At 48.6% G+C, this 13354-nt stretch overlaps 1 protein-coding gene across 11 annotated transcripts in view; it reads right to left on the minus strand.

Annotated features, from left to right (window-relative positions):
- AMOTL1 (angiomotin like 1) overlaps positions 1-13354 on the minus strand; it is a 153571-nt gene that overhangs the window by 43484 nt on the left and 96733 nt on the right. For all 11 annotated transcript variants that reach the window (XM_044258293.1, XM_044258284.1, XM_044258287.1 and 8 more), the window contains 2 exons: positions 6194-6485; positions 843-987 (listed from right to left, as the gene is read on the minus strand). In XM_044258293.1, the coding sequence (XP_044114228.1) occupies positions 843-987; positions 6194-6485 (437 nt within the window). The remainder of the gene's footprint in view (positions 1-842; positions 988-6193; positions 6486-13354) is intronic.

Raw genomic sequence — 13354 nt, forward strand, 5'->3', positions numbered from 1 at the left:
ACCTAGAGAGCTCTACATTTGCTCAAACCACTTGGTAAGTCTTCATTTATTCAATTCAATCATTCAGTTTGGTAAGTCTGTAAGGAATATCCATGATTCCCAAGACAAAAGGACTTGTGGTAATGGGAAAGGTAGGCTCTAGCCACTGGAGACCATCAGTATGTTATTTTCGCCAATGAGGCAACTGAAAAGTGGCTTAGCTCACTGAGAGACAAGTAAAATATTATGGCTTAAGTCATTCTTCATTGGAGACTGCCAACATCCTACAGCAGGTGCCTTCCAACTTTCAGGGAGTTTATATACATCTACTCTTTTCACAACTGGGGGCTTTGTCTTTTTCCTCCAAGAGAATGCTGTCTAGCTCTGCCTTCTATACTCTATCCAGCAAGAGCTGACTGATGGCTTTCAAAGAAGGCTACCAAATGACTCAGCCTGATGTGGGAAGGGCTGGGCATCCAACACTGCTCTTTTCAAACATTCTTCTTCGCAGAGTCACAAATCATGCTAAGTACTTTCATTTTATTATTGTTTTTTCAATTTTGAAGTCCTATTTTTATTTTACGGAGTCAGTTTGATGCAGACCCTTAAAAGCAGGGAAGAAGCTGCACACACGGTCCCTCACTTTCACGGACTCGTTCCTAGAAGCTGCCACTTCTCAGGCCCAGGGCAGCAACCCACAACACACAATCTACACTGGAGAAAAGAACAGTCCTGCTCTTTGAGCACTCCTGCCCCAGGTCGTTGGACTTCCCGAGATTACTGGACACAGCATGGCCCGGAAAGCAGGCTGCCAGCTCCCTGGGAGTCTAGGGCAGGGAGCACAGGGATGGGGCCAGACGTGCCTCGGAGGTCTCTGTTGAAGTCATGAAGCCTCCGGATCTCCCCTTCCAGTTTGTTTCTCATCGCCTTGTCCAGTGATTCCCTCTTGGTAGTGGACTTGACCAGGCTTTCATAGGCTTCTGAAATTCTCTGAAGTTCTTTTTCAAACTGCAAGAAAGAAGCGGCATGAAGGTGGGACTCCTGGCACGCACACCGGGCCTCCGTTAGACTGATTCTTGGACACGCCGGCCGAGAAGGCGGGGTCGTCCTTCCACATCTCCGGCGGCACCGTCTACAGATGGTGCCATCGATGCCCCACCCCCTCTGGCCTGGAAGGGCCACAACAGAACCTGGATACGACTGGTTCTCAAGTCTGGCTGGACTGCCCGATGCCACCCTGCAGAACCCACGTTTCCAGACTCCAAGTCCGGTGCTCTTCCAGACACCCTCCTACCCAACCCCAAGGAACGTAAAATCCACAGAAGGAGAGGCATCGTTAGGCATTTTTACTGTTCCCTCTAGGAGCGTGTCTACATAAGGACAAAGGACTTGTGTCTAATTATAGACAAATGCCCCACAGGAAACCTCTTCATGTGAAGGAGCTGAACAATACTCCTGGGGTGAAGATCGTTCTCTCTTCCTTTCACTAAGTCAAGGGCTGTGCCTTTTGTCGCTGGCATATTTACATCTGTACCAAGTCACTGTCACTGTCCCAACAGGAGTCCCCTACAGCCGTACGTTTTTGGAAGTAGATCCCAACAGCTCCCACTTTACCATTCCATAGCATAAATGCAGGAGAGAGGAGCATGGAACCTTGAGGAACTGCTGCGGAGTTGGGACCACAGGCCAAGCAGGAAGGGTTGAAGCAGTAGCGCCCCTCACTGGGCACCAAGAGGCCTGCACCGTGTTTTCGGTCGGTCCAGGGGAGAGCTCTGTCATCAAGAGCCAGGCACCCTCACTGCCTGCACCCCAACTGCTCAGATCAGAAAGCCCCTGCTGAGACCCCTGTAAGTAATACACATCCTAAGAAAGCAGGTATCGACTATGCATTTTTCTGTGTGTCTAGGTGCCATGGACAAAGAACGAGGTAATGATAATTTCTGGTCCCAGGGCGCTCACAGTCTAGCCTTGGCCTCTCCCTAGACATGTGCGCTTCTCCAAGGCAACAAGATAAGGGGTGTGGTGGTTCTGGAAGTTCTCACAGACTAAACAAATCACTTTGCAGGGGTAAGAACAGGCTTCTTTCAGAAAGATTTCAAAGAGAATGCTCCTTCCAATAACCCTCGAAGGATGACAGGACTTTGCCAAGCAGAAATGACCAAAGGGCTTCGCATTCTAGTCAGAAGACAGTGCGGGAGCCACGGCACAGGGCCACAAAAGAAAGCGCATGTCTCTGACATGACAGGAAGTCCAGGGATGAGAAGAAGACTGGAGGGCGGGAGCCATTGTTTTCAGGCAAATGGGGATGCCTCAGGGACAGTTCCCTTCCGGGCCAGGGGGTGTCACCTAGTCCTCAGAAGCAGAGACGCTGAGGCGTCCCCCAGGCTACTGCTGCTGCTGGCTCAAGCCCAGGACAACCGGGAGCCTGCCTCCAGGACACGGAGCAGGGGAACTTTCTGCGGGCTGATTTCACGGTACTCTCATCTGGCTGGAATTCTGTCCTGCGTATGTACTTTACGTCTCTGATCTGTCAGCTCCTTGAATGCAGAAACGGCCCTTCTGGTCCTGACACTGCACCCTGCCCCTGACACAAACGCAGGCTGATGAACGACTCCTCAAATAGGTCACTCCTCAAGCCAGACTCAGGCACGGGTCAACTGCTCCCGATTGTGGCTTCTCTCCTGCACGGGAAGAGCGTCCCTCCGCACACTTTATACAAGGAGACTGCAGGATCCCCAGGGCAGCACAGTTTACTATCTTAAATCCTAAAACAATCGGGAACTGGGATATGGTTACATGCTGGGAGCTACCCATTGAGAAAGGGCAAAGGTCTTGGTGCAGGACAAGGTACTTCCTGTGGGAAACGGCAGCTTCCCGTCGTCGTGATGGAGACGTTTGTCCCCTTCAGTGTGTTAGGGAGGACAGAGCTGTGACGAAATGGAGTGAATCCAAGGGATGCAGACTTTGATTCAACAGAAGGGAGAATATCCAAACTATGTTTTCTAGAAATAGGCCCAGTAGGAGGGAGCTTCTCTCCTCTGGAAACATTCAAGTGAAAAATGAATGGTCTCCTTTCAGGGACACGAAGCAAGGATCCCTAGGGGTGAGAACTTGGCCTAGAATCATTTTCAGAATTTTTGGTCTCACTTCAGTCTATGACTCAACTGCACACTCCTTCAGAATGGGAACCATCTGTCCCCCCCGCCCCCCGGCCAGAACACCAAAGCTTCCCATGACATTTGCTGAAGGCAAGGGGCAGGCTGGATAGGTTGGTTTTGATATGAAAACACCCGGGCCAGTTCAGAGTCCCAGGAGGATCCTATGGAGACAGCCCCGGGTTTGCCTCCACAGCACCTGCCTTCCCTTCAGGCCGGTGTTAGGAAGCTCTCCGGCCAAGCTGCACAGCCCCTGGGGTCCCACAGAGAAGCACTCCCCGTCCCAGAAAAGAACCAGAAGCAGAGAGAGAGAAAAGCTCAGCTACTCTAAGCTTGAGATACCGGTGTCTTCCCTGAGCCCCTTCATGTGCACAGCCCAGAGACCCACAGGACAAGACCGGCCTGCGGTCTCAGCCACAGAGCGCCCAATCAGAGCCACCACTGTTTGCTGACCAAAGACCAGGGTCTCCACTCAGGCAAGCCTGGGGAACAGGAAATACCTGGCTCTTTCCCTTCACATGCCCACCTGGGTCCTGATGGTTTCTGAGGCCGAACCCCTCAAAGACCCGTGGTCCAATCCCACTGCAAACTCTGTCCATTAATTAGGTTTCAGGGAAACCGGGAGGAAAGAGAAGCAAAATGCATGGCCAAAAGGAAAAATGACAAACAACTACTCTCTCAGGGGTCCTGAGCCGTTGGTCCCACACTAGCAGTGAGAATCACCACCTTGTGCCTCTCTGGAAACAGGGTCTTCCTAGATAGGCCGCGCTCTGGCAGGCTCCGCATGTAGCCGTTCCTTCCCGCTGTGTTCCTGGCACGGGATATGTAGGCTAAGGCCTGTCATTAAAAATTCATCTACTTCTGGTTTTGCCCTCACAGTGAATCTCTGGAAGGGTCCCGACACTGTGAGTATCCCAGATTGGATGTTACTGCTGGCACAGGGCGACCCGTCCTTGGGAGCCACGTGTGTCTCCACCAAAACCAGGGTCATCCTCACTGAGAAGTGAGGTCGTCCCTCACCCAACAGTCCTGACAGATGGCCGAGCAGGGCAGCCCATGCATACGGAGGACCTGGGACAAGGCCCACCTCGGGGGCACAAGCTGCGAAAGGTTATGTCACAGCCTTCAGGCAGCCCTTGTGTCTCTTGGTGCTGGTTGCGGACAACAGTTCGGGACAATTGATGAACACAGCGGGCTCCATTAAAAGCTGTGTGTTCAAACTGACAAATCCAGTCTGACATATGACTGACTCATGACGCGGAGGAACCACAGAACCATTTGTAATATTCAAGAGACTGAAGGAGTTTTGAGTTCCAGAAGAGAAACCGCTTTTGATTTTTCCTTTTTTAATCATCGCAATCCTTTTGGCCCCAAAGATTAAGAATCATCGCCTGTGTGGGGAAGCTGAGCCCCTGGGAGACTGATTTGGTTTTTCAAAACAGAAATGTGCACCAAAATCAAGACAGCAATGCTCGTGATGGGTCAGTAAAAAGTATATGTTAATAATAATAATAATAATAATAATAATAATAAAAATCAACCAAGAATAACAAGACCTCCCAAATTCTGCACTTTCCACTATTCAAAGACATCCATGTGGAAAGACCCAGGACCAAACTGCCCTCAAGTGGGTCTGCCTAACTCCTGGACCTCTCTGCCACAGGGCTTCACTAGGGAGAAGAAAGAACGACTTATTTCCAAGGAGGGGTTGGGGAGCTCCTTCCTAACGTGCAGACTGCGCCTAGAAGGAATCTGCCCCAGTAGGTGTCTGAGGCAAGCTTGGGTCTGAGTAGGGACTTACAGCCAAGGCCACAAGACAACGGGCTTGTTTCCCAGCTTCTGGGGTCCAACCAGGGTGGGGGTGGGGCCGCAAACTTCAGGCAGCCCCTTTCTCTCTGGCTTTCATTCGTTCCCCTCCAGGAAAGGCATCCGGAGGTCTCTGAGCCAAGTCTGGTCTTGACTCCAGGGAGCTCCATACCCTTTGGGCGGAAGCTCTGCACAAACGTGCTGGGGCAGATTCTGCCTGAAAACACTGGCACCACCAAGCCCACTGTTCCCAGTGTGTACTGCCAGGAAAGAAGAGGAACTCCCGCTTCAGAAACGCTGACCAGCAAGAAGACCAGCTGAGAGGGGAACGCTACTCGAGCCAGCCAGCCGGGAGCACTAACCATCACACGGAACCAAATGGCAATGCTCCTGTAGTCAGGCGGGCTTTCTATTCTGCCCTTTCCTCTTCATGAAAGCCCTTCGGTGTCCAGGACAGAGCCAGGAACTTAGACTCCTAGAGGGTCACTCCCACCACACAGGCCTCCAGACCTCCAGAAAGGAAACTCTAGGGCTCTGTGGTTCTCCCGCTCTGCCACATCCTGATGCCGGTGCCCCTCACCTCTTCCGTGCAACCAGAAGTCTTCCAGGTCCTGACACGTGGGACATCATGAAATCACTGCCCACAGCCATTCATCCTGCTGGAAGTTCTCCCACTGACTGTGGCTCTTGGCGTAAAGCCCCACACTCCGATAGTCCCGTGGTAAGGACGCAGGCTGGACTTGCACGGCATCTCCCTGCCGGACAAGTGCCGGACAGAAGGAGGGACAACAGGCCGTCGCTCAGACTTCACCTGCAGCCTGGAGGCCACGATGCTTTCTGCAGAGCCCAGCTGATGAACCCCAAGGGGCAATCACATGGTTCCTGAGAACCCTGTCTCTCTCAATCCATTCCTCTGTGTTCCCCTTGGTGCTCCCTCTTCCACACCGTCCACCCAGGGGAATAAGACTGAACTCTTGTGTCTCGGCTCCAGGGCCACCCCACCCCCACACCGTACCTGACATTCTACTGCAGGGATGAGCTCAGAGGACGCTCCCTCTTTTGGCCTGGAAGCTTCTCCAAGGCATGCACTGTGTCTTATTCATTTGTCTCCGTAAAGCTTTGCACGGTGCCGGCATAATAAGGGGTCACTGACAGCCCATGGTCATCAGCGTCCACCTCTGATGGACAGTAAAAAATTCTGACGCTCCCAGAGACCCTGCTTCTCCCTCTCCTTCCATCGGGAAGTCACGTACCTTGTGGAGCTTGTCGGCATTGTCATAGTAACCCTGAAGTTCCTGGTGAAGCACCCGGTTCTCTTCAGTGAGTATCTCCACCATCTGCTGGGCTCGCTCCACGATAGCGAAGGCATCAGGCCCGAGCTGCTGACTGGGTGAAGCGGCTGGTGGGGGCTGCGGGCCTGCCAGGGTCATGGGGAGCGGCAGCGGCAAGGACACGGAGTGCAGCGGCCCGCTGACCGGGGGGTTCTGGGAGGACATCGGGCTGTGTTGCTGCACCGTTGACGGGAAAGGGAGCTGGCAGGGGCGGCTGCAAGGGAAGTGGAGACCAGGCATCAGACCCCAGGAACGCAGTGGGAGGAGAAAGTCCCCAGCGAGACCCCAGGCCACTGGTGTACATCCCTGTGCTGGCGAAGGAGGGCGGGACCAGGCCCTCACCCACTGATAGGTAATGTGTTCTCCCTCTGGATCAGCACTGCTGGGGCGGCGGGGGCTACCAGGGCCCTGTTCTCATGAAGCTTCCATTCTTGGAGACAGAAACAGGCGAGCCATCCAAACCAGGTCATGAGACGGGGGGCAGTGAATGGCTAGTTCATTCTGGGAGGGCAGGGAAGGGGATGTGGGTGACTGAGCTGAAGTCTGAAAGACACACAGAAGGAGTCCATGGCTGGGGCAAGAGGGTAAAGGAGGAGGCAGAAGAACATTCCAGGTAGGAGAACTGGCTGGTGTATGGGACCTACATTAGGACCTAGCACAGGCAGACCCATGGATATGAAGCACGGCCAGCAAAAGCGGGACAAGTTAAGAGCAGAGAGAGCAAGAGGAAAGGGCCTTTGTAAGCCAAGGCCAACCCTGCCCTCAGAGTGTAGTCCATGCCCATGGAGGAGCTGCCCCCTGGGGTGGTGTAGAGATGAGGCGCACAGGGGCAAGAACGCATGCAGGGCGCCCCGCAGGGAGGCTGCGTGTGATCTCGATGAGAACCGATGGGAGTCTCACAAGGCCGTAGCAGAAGGGCAGTTAGGGATGGATTTGGGAGACATCGGTTAGACCATGCACAGTGAGAGAAAAGGGGAAGAAAATTTAAAAATCACTCTTAGACTTGGGGCTTCGCACAAATCGTACCATCCAATGAAATGGGCAAGTCTTCGGGAAGAGACAGAACAGATGTGGCACGTCTCCTTGGGGCCGAGGTGGGCACAGATGATCCTGCATCTCTACTGTCTAAAGCTTGGGGGCTCCCTTTGGCCCAGGCAACTACAGGCCACGGCATCTATCTTTTCACGTTTATTAAACTCAGGGATTTGGGACTCACTCATGGTCAGAGGTGGGCTTATCTTCTCATCTTTTTCCCATCTAGGACAAAAGGAAGTGTTTCCTGAATGCCAACCTAAGTCATCCATGATGGCAACTAGTCACTTGCATGGCAAAGCCAGAAAAGGGTGTTTGCCAAGGTTAGGCAACAGAAAAGAACTCACTTTTTCAAAATGGGAACTCTTCTACTAAGGAGAACAGTGGCCTTGTAAATAACTCAGTTACACATTCAATAAACAGACCATCACCATGGACGATGGGCGGGGAGGACGGCAAACGTCCATTCCTTGGCTCCACCACTCTGCCAGCAGGTTGGTGAGATCAAAGATCTGGACCAGGCAGATTTGGGCTTAGTGGAAATGAGGGGGAAAGAGTGTAACAGAACCAGACAATTCCTCACGAGATCATACCAGAAACCACCTATCCTCAGCTTCCAAAGATAATGCTGTTGATCGGCCACATCCCAAGCAATAAGAACACAAAGAAAAGGGAAAAAGACAGGATGGGAACCAGTATGCATTGAGAAACACCTGCGAGTAGAATTCGATGCTGTAATCATCTACTACTTGTTCCTGACTTCCTTCTGTGAAGTCACAGAGCCAGCTTATTTGCCACCACGGGCCTTGACCTCCTGGGACTGTGTACTACTTAGCTCAACGCTAAAGGACTTGAGGGCTTAATAATATACACAAAGGCCGGCACAAAGTAAGCACTGGACAAGTGTGAGCTATAATCACCATTACTGTTACCATCTGAATCCCACAGCCCCTAATAAAAAGCCTTGCACCGAGCATGGCACGCATAAGTCCAATAAATTTCCTCTGTTACGGCTAACAATTACTGAGCACTTTTTGCATTCAGCGTCTCATTTTAACCTTTATAACTGCCTTCTAAAATAGGTTTCATTATCAGCCTATTAAGATGAGAAGAACAAAGCACAGGATGGCAACTTAGAACCAGAACAGAGAGAACAGGAAAATAAAGGAGAGCCACGCCCAGGCTTTCTGATTCGAAAGTCCTCACAGTTCACTTTTTCTCTGTCCTGCTGAGAGCAGGGAGAGAAGGCAGCCACCCTTTGGTCCTTCACTCCTGAGGTCCTGGGGCCCACTGTGAGCACCTACACCCACACTGAGAGCCTCAGAACGCCGAAGACAGTGACCTTTTCCCAAGTGCCACCCACCTGACCAGTAACTGACCAGTTGCTTAAATATGTCTGAGCAAAGCCACATCTACAGTGAGGTATTAAAAATACAGCATTTAAAGAGTCACATTTATGAGACAAAATGGAGGTCATGGAGGAAATTCTTGCAGACTGGCCCTCCATCGTCCATGACTCGGGCCATATGCACAGAGCCTGATCCCAGAACTGGTAGCCACTTCTTTCCTCCAAAATGACAACCTGCTGAAATCACGATTGTCACAACCTGCCACCACTGGCCTATATTAAGTCTTTTGTTCTCCTGAATTTTCATTTTAAAGGTAATATTATTTAATTTTTCATGCATGTGTCTTTTCTCCCAAATTTTTAGCATGCATGTTTTTTGAGGGTAGAAGATGATGGCTTAAACCAGGTTGGTACCCAATACACATGTGTCAGTTGATTCGGCCCCTAAGCCCAGGAGCAATTAGGGAGACAACATATGCTTGATGTGCTTTCAAATAATGGCTAAACCCTCAACATTGTATTGAAGAAGAGACCTCTGATGTTTAGATTGGTTCTGGATAATCGGTTCTAGGTAGAATCTCAAATCTTGATGTTGCCAGTATAATAACATAGCTCCATGTCACTACTTTTTTTTTTCTTCTTAAAGATTTTTGAGAGAGAGAGAGAGAGAGTGCAGATGATCACGAGCAGGGGGAGGGGCAGAGGGAGAAACAGACCATCCGCTGAGCGTGGAGCCCAATGTGGGGCTCATCCCAGGACTCTGAGATCTCGCCCTGAGCCAAACTCAAGTCGGAGGCTTAACCGCTTAACCGACTGAGCACCAAGGTGCCCCATCACTGCCCTTCTTATGTATTTGGGGTCACAAAATGCAGCTCAAAATGGGAGTGATGATGTTATTTGACTTGGGAAAACACGATCATTGGTGACAAGTAATCACCAGTCCATTTGCTCCTCTGTGCACATCACAGGCCTTCATACACAAGCTCGTTCATAAACTTCCATATTTATGTGACACCTGGATATAATGTGTCACATTAGCATGTCATACTGTTGTACTGATTTCTCACAAACCTGGGCATTCACTGCTCTCACGTCATACATTAACTTATTTTTAAAGTGTGCAAACTTCAGGATTCACAGAGCTGCGATCTCACTACAAAACAAAACAAAAAAAAAAAAAAAAGAAGGGGGAGCCTTTCAACTGGGGGGGACCTAAAACCCATCATACTCCCACCACACGGGGGTTACCTCCCATTTTAGTACAGGAGAGCCCTATTCCTCAGCACAGGGTCTCTTTTCTCTGCTTCTGCTTCTTTCTAACCATGGACTCACGGGTGAGTTTTTAACTTCTTCATCTTTAAACGAGATGATCATACCTACCTCACAGGGTTGTTGCGAGAATTAAATGAGACAAGGAATATAAAGCATGCCACACTGTGTGTATCCTGAGGGAAGCACTTAAACACGTTAGTCTCTGTCATTACCACACACTGATCATTGGTATTCAGAGAAAGGCAAGAAGAACCACCTGAGTGTCCCTTCCTCTTCAAACCCCATGTGATGAGGATCGCAGTCCCTAATGCTCGACTCAGTAAGGGATCAAAGCTTATTACAGCGCCACAGAACCTTGGGCCTCTAAGAACTTTCCCGCAGCACAGCAGAGAACAAGAGCCTGTTCAAAGGCGATGTCTGAATGTGTCAGGGCACTCGCTCTCAGAGTCTTACCTCCTCTGGGACTTGTGTGGTCCCAAAGAACAGCCACGAGCTACGTGTGCTCCCAAACACCTGAAATGTGCAGGAATTGTAGAAGACAGACATCAAAATCAGAAGACTCAGGGCCAAAAATGTAAGCTGTCTCACTAATAGCTTTCAATGTGGATTACCTGTTGAAATGATCATGGTTTTAGCTAACTAAAACGTGTTTTTATTTATTTTTTCAAAGACTTATTTTCTTGAGAGAGAGAGCACGAGCTGGGGTGGGCCAAGGGAGCGGGAGAAGCAGGATCCCCGCTGAGCAGGGAGCCTGATGCAGGGCTGGATCCCAGGACCCTGAGATCATGCCCTGAGCGGAAGGCAGAGGCTTTACCCACTGAGTCACCCGGGAGCCCCTAAAACGTGTTTTTAAAAATATGTTTTTAACAGGTTAACTTTACTATGTTTTAAAATTAATTTCACTTGTTTTCTTTTAACTTTTAAAAAAATGTGGCTGCCAAAACATTTTTGAGTAGACACGTGTGGCTTGTAACTATACTTTTATTGGACAGCACTGCTGTAGACTGTACTGAATGTACAACAAAAGGCCTCATTTTGGGAGATAATTCCAGAATTCAGTGACCATCAGAGCAATTCATGCAAAGAGACCAGCAGTCAGACCCCTCCCTGCTCTCCCTATATTCCCAGGCGTCAAAGGTGATCAAGTTATGTTCAATATATGAAACTCAATGTTCATCTGAAATTAGGCCATCATGCTAACATTTAATAAATTTGGCTCATGTGATTAACAATTAAAAATTAAAAACTTTTCAAACCGTGTCAGGAAAATAAACATCAATGGATAAACAGGCAGAGGATGTGATCAAGGAATTCAAAAGAAAAAAATGCAGACTGCTAAAGACATATTCCAAAGCAAACTTATTAATAGAGATATAAAATCAAAACAACTTTTTTCAGTACTGACATTAACAATTCAGTTCAGTAAGCTTCCATTGAGTCCCTAAGAAAGGACTTTTTTCAAATCATATCTAGACATATTAGGATTTCACCTAGTACGTGTGAAACACAATGCAGAGAAAAATGACTGGAAGGAATTATAATAAGAAGTCAGAGTGGCTCAAGCTATGTGATGGGATTATGGATTTTTCTTCCTTGTCCTGTTTTTCTTTATAAAATTTCTACAATGGACACATGTGGCTACTTTTTTAAAAATTCATTATCTAAGATTACTTAGATATACGTATGCTATAGAAAAATTAGAAACTGAAGATAAGCCAAAAAATCTGCATCATTATTGTGATAATCAGAGAAAGTAAACAAAATGAGATAAAAGAGTTTAAAAACCAGATGAAATCACAAAGTGCTTCTTGGCCTGTGGTGAAGAGGTTAAAGAGTTAAGACCCGTCCTTCAGCAAAAATACCTCCTGTTTATGCAGAGTTTTCTCACTTAGAGTACTCTCTTCTGATTTTCTGACCCTGGGGGCAACACAGCCAAAGCTTACTGAACTCTGATTATCTCCGGATAGTGGGACTGCAGATAATTTCTACTTTCCTTCTTTCTCTTTGTTGGGGGGGAAAAATGGGTTTTAGAAAAAATGAGCTGTAATAGTTTGCAGATAAGGAAACTGAGGCTCAGAGAACTGACGCAACTTACTACAAAATGGAAGAGCCAGAACTCAAAACCCCTCAAATCTTCATGCAAACCCAAATCCTCCCTGCCAGCCCCCATTGATTGTGCAGACACCAGCAAGACTCATAAATGCCCAAATTAAGACTCAAGTCTTGTGTAAACGAAGATCTGATTTATTTCCATGCAGGATGGACAGAGGCAATCCTCTTGTTTGAAGAAGTCACTGGTCTCACGCATTATAGCTGGAACTGTGTTACGTTTCCTAAGAAAATAACCTGAACTTGACCCTAGCCTTTGAAATTCCCATACTGCAGAGCTTTTTCGCAGAATAAACAGCATGTTTCTTGGCTCATTTAGCCATAATCCAGCTTAAAAGCTGTAGAAACTCCTGAGTTCTAATGCCGATATTCAAAACACATGTTTAGCTGGTGGAATTTAAATAAGGCTCCATGGCCTCATTTCTGTTAAGGGCAACACATAGTTTTTAATCCAACAACCTTGGACCTGGTTTACCTTTTGTCCTCCATAGCAATTCATGTTCTTAACTCTATAAACTGCAACTTATCGCTCTGGATATACACTTACTCTGAAAATTCTCCTCCCTCCTCCAGACATTTCCAGGTGGAAGCAAGATGGGACCACCAAACATTCTTTAACACAGCACATTCCAAACCCCACCAAGTGAGCCCTGCTCTTGGCCACCTATTTCTGTCTTTGTTCATGGTTTAAACTGCACTCTGCTTACACAGTTGGATCAACATGAGTTTCTTGGGGAGAGGTGTTCTCTCTCTTTCATTTGTCACATGCACTCCTTGGCTGTGTCCCCTCTTGGTGCCTCCCTCCTTACTGTACCCTCATTTGGCATGTTCCCAGAGGATGTCATCTATCCTAAATAAAACTAGCCCTGGAGGTTTCTCTGGGGAAAAATGCACTGTGCATTTTTAAAGGAAAATATGAGCGACTTAGGACATTAGTTACACCATACTTTCTCTCTCTGGATGCAGGAAACTGTCACCCTGTGCCCTTTTGGGAAGGAGGGTGGTGGGGATGGCTGGCCCGGTGGGGTTTGGGGGGAGGGGGGAGAACCAAACAAGCTTCTCCTTGCAAGGAGGTCCGCAGCACCTCCTGCTTGACATCATCTGTAAGATGCTTTTATCAGCCCAGACAAAAGGCTGGGTCAAAAATGCCATCATTCGTGCCTTTATAAGGGATCCATTCACATACTAAAAATCCAATTAATACATTCATATATGGAAAAAATATTAATCAACAGTTACCACTCTTTTCTCTGCTCTTGGAAAGCTGGTAAAACTATCTTCCTATGCTTATGTCTGGGCCTCAGTGCTTACCATGAACATCA

This window comes from Neovison vison, chromosome 7, assembly GCF_020171115.1.
Source record: "Neovison vison isolate M4711 chromosome 7, ASM_NN_V1, whole genome shotgun sequence".
Classification (NCBI taxonomy): Eukaryota; Metazoa; Chordata; class Mammalia; order Carnivora; family Mustelidae; genus Neogale; species Neogale vison.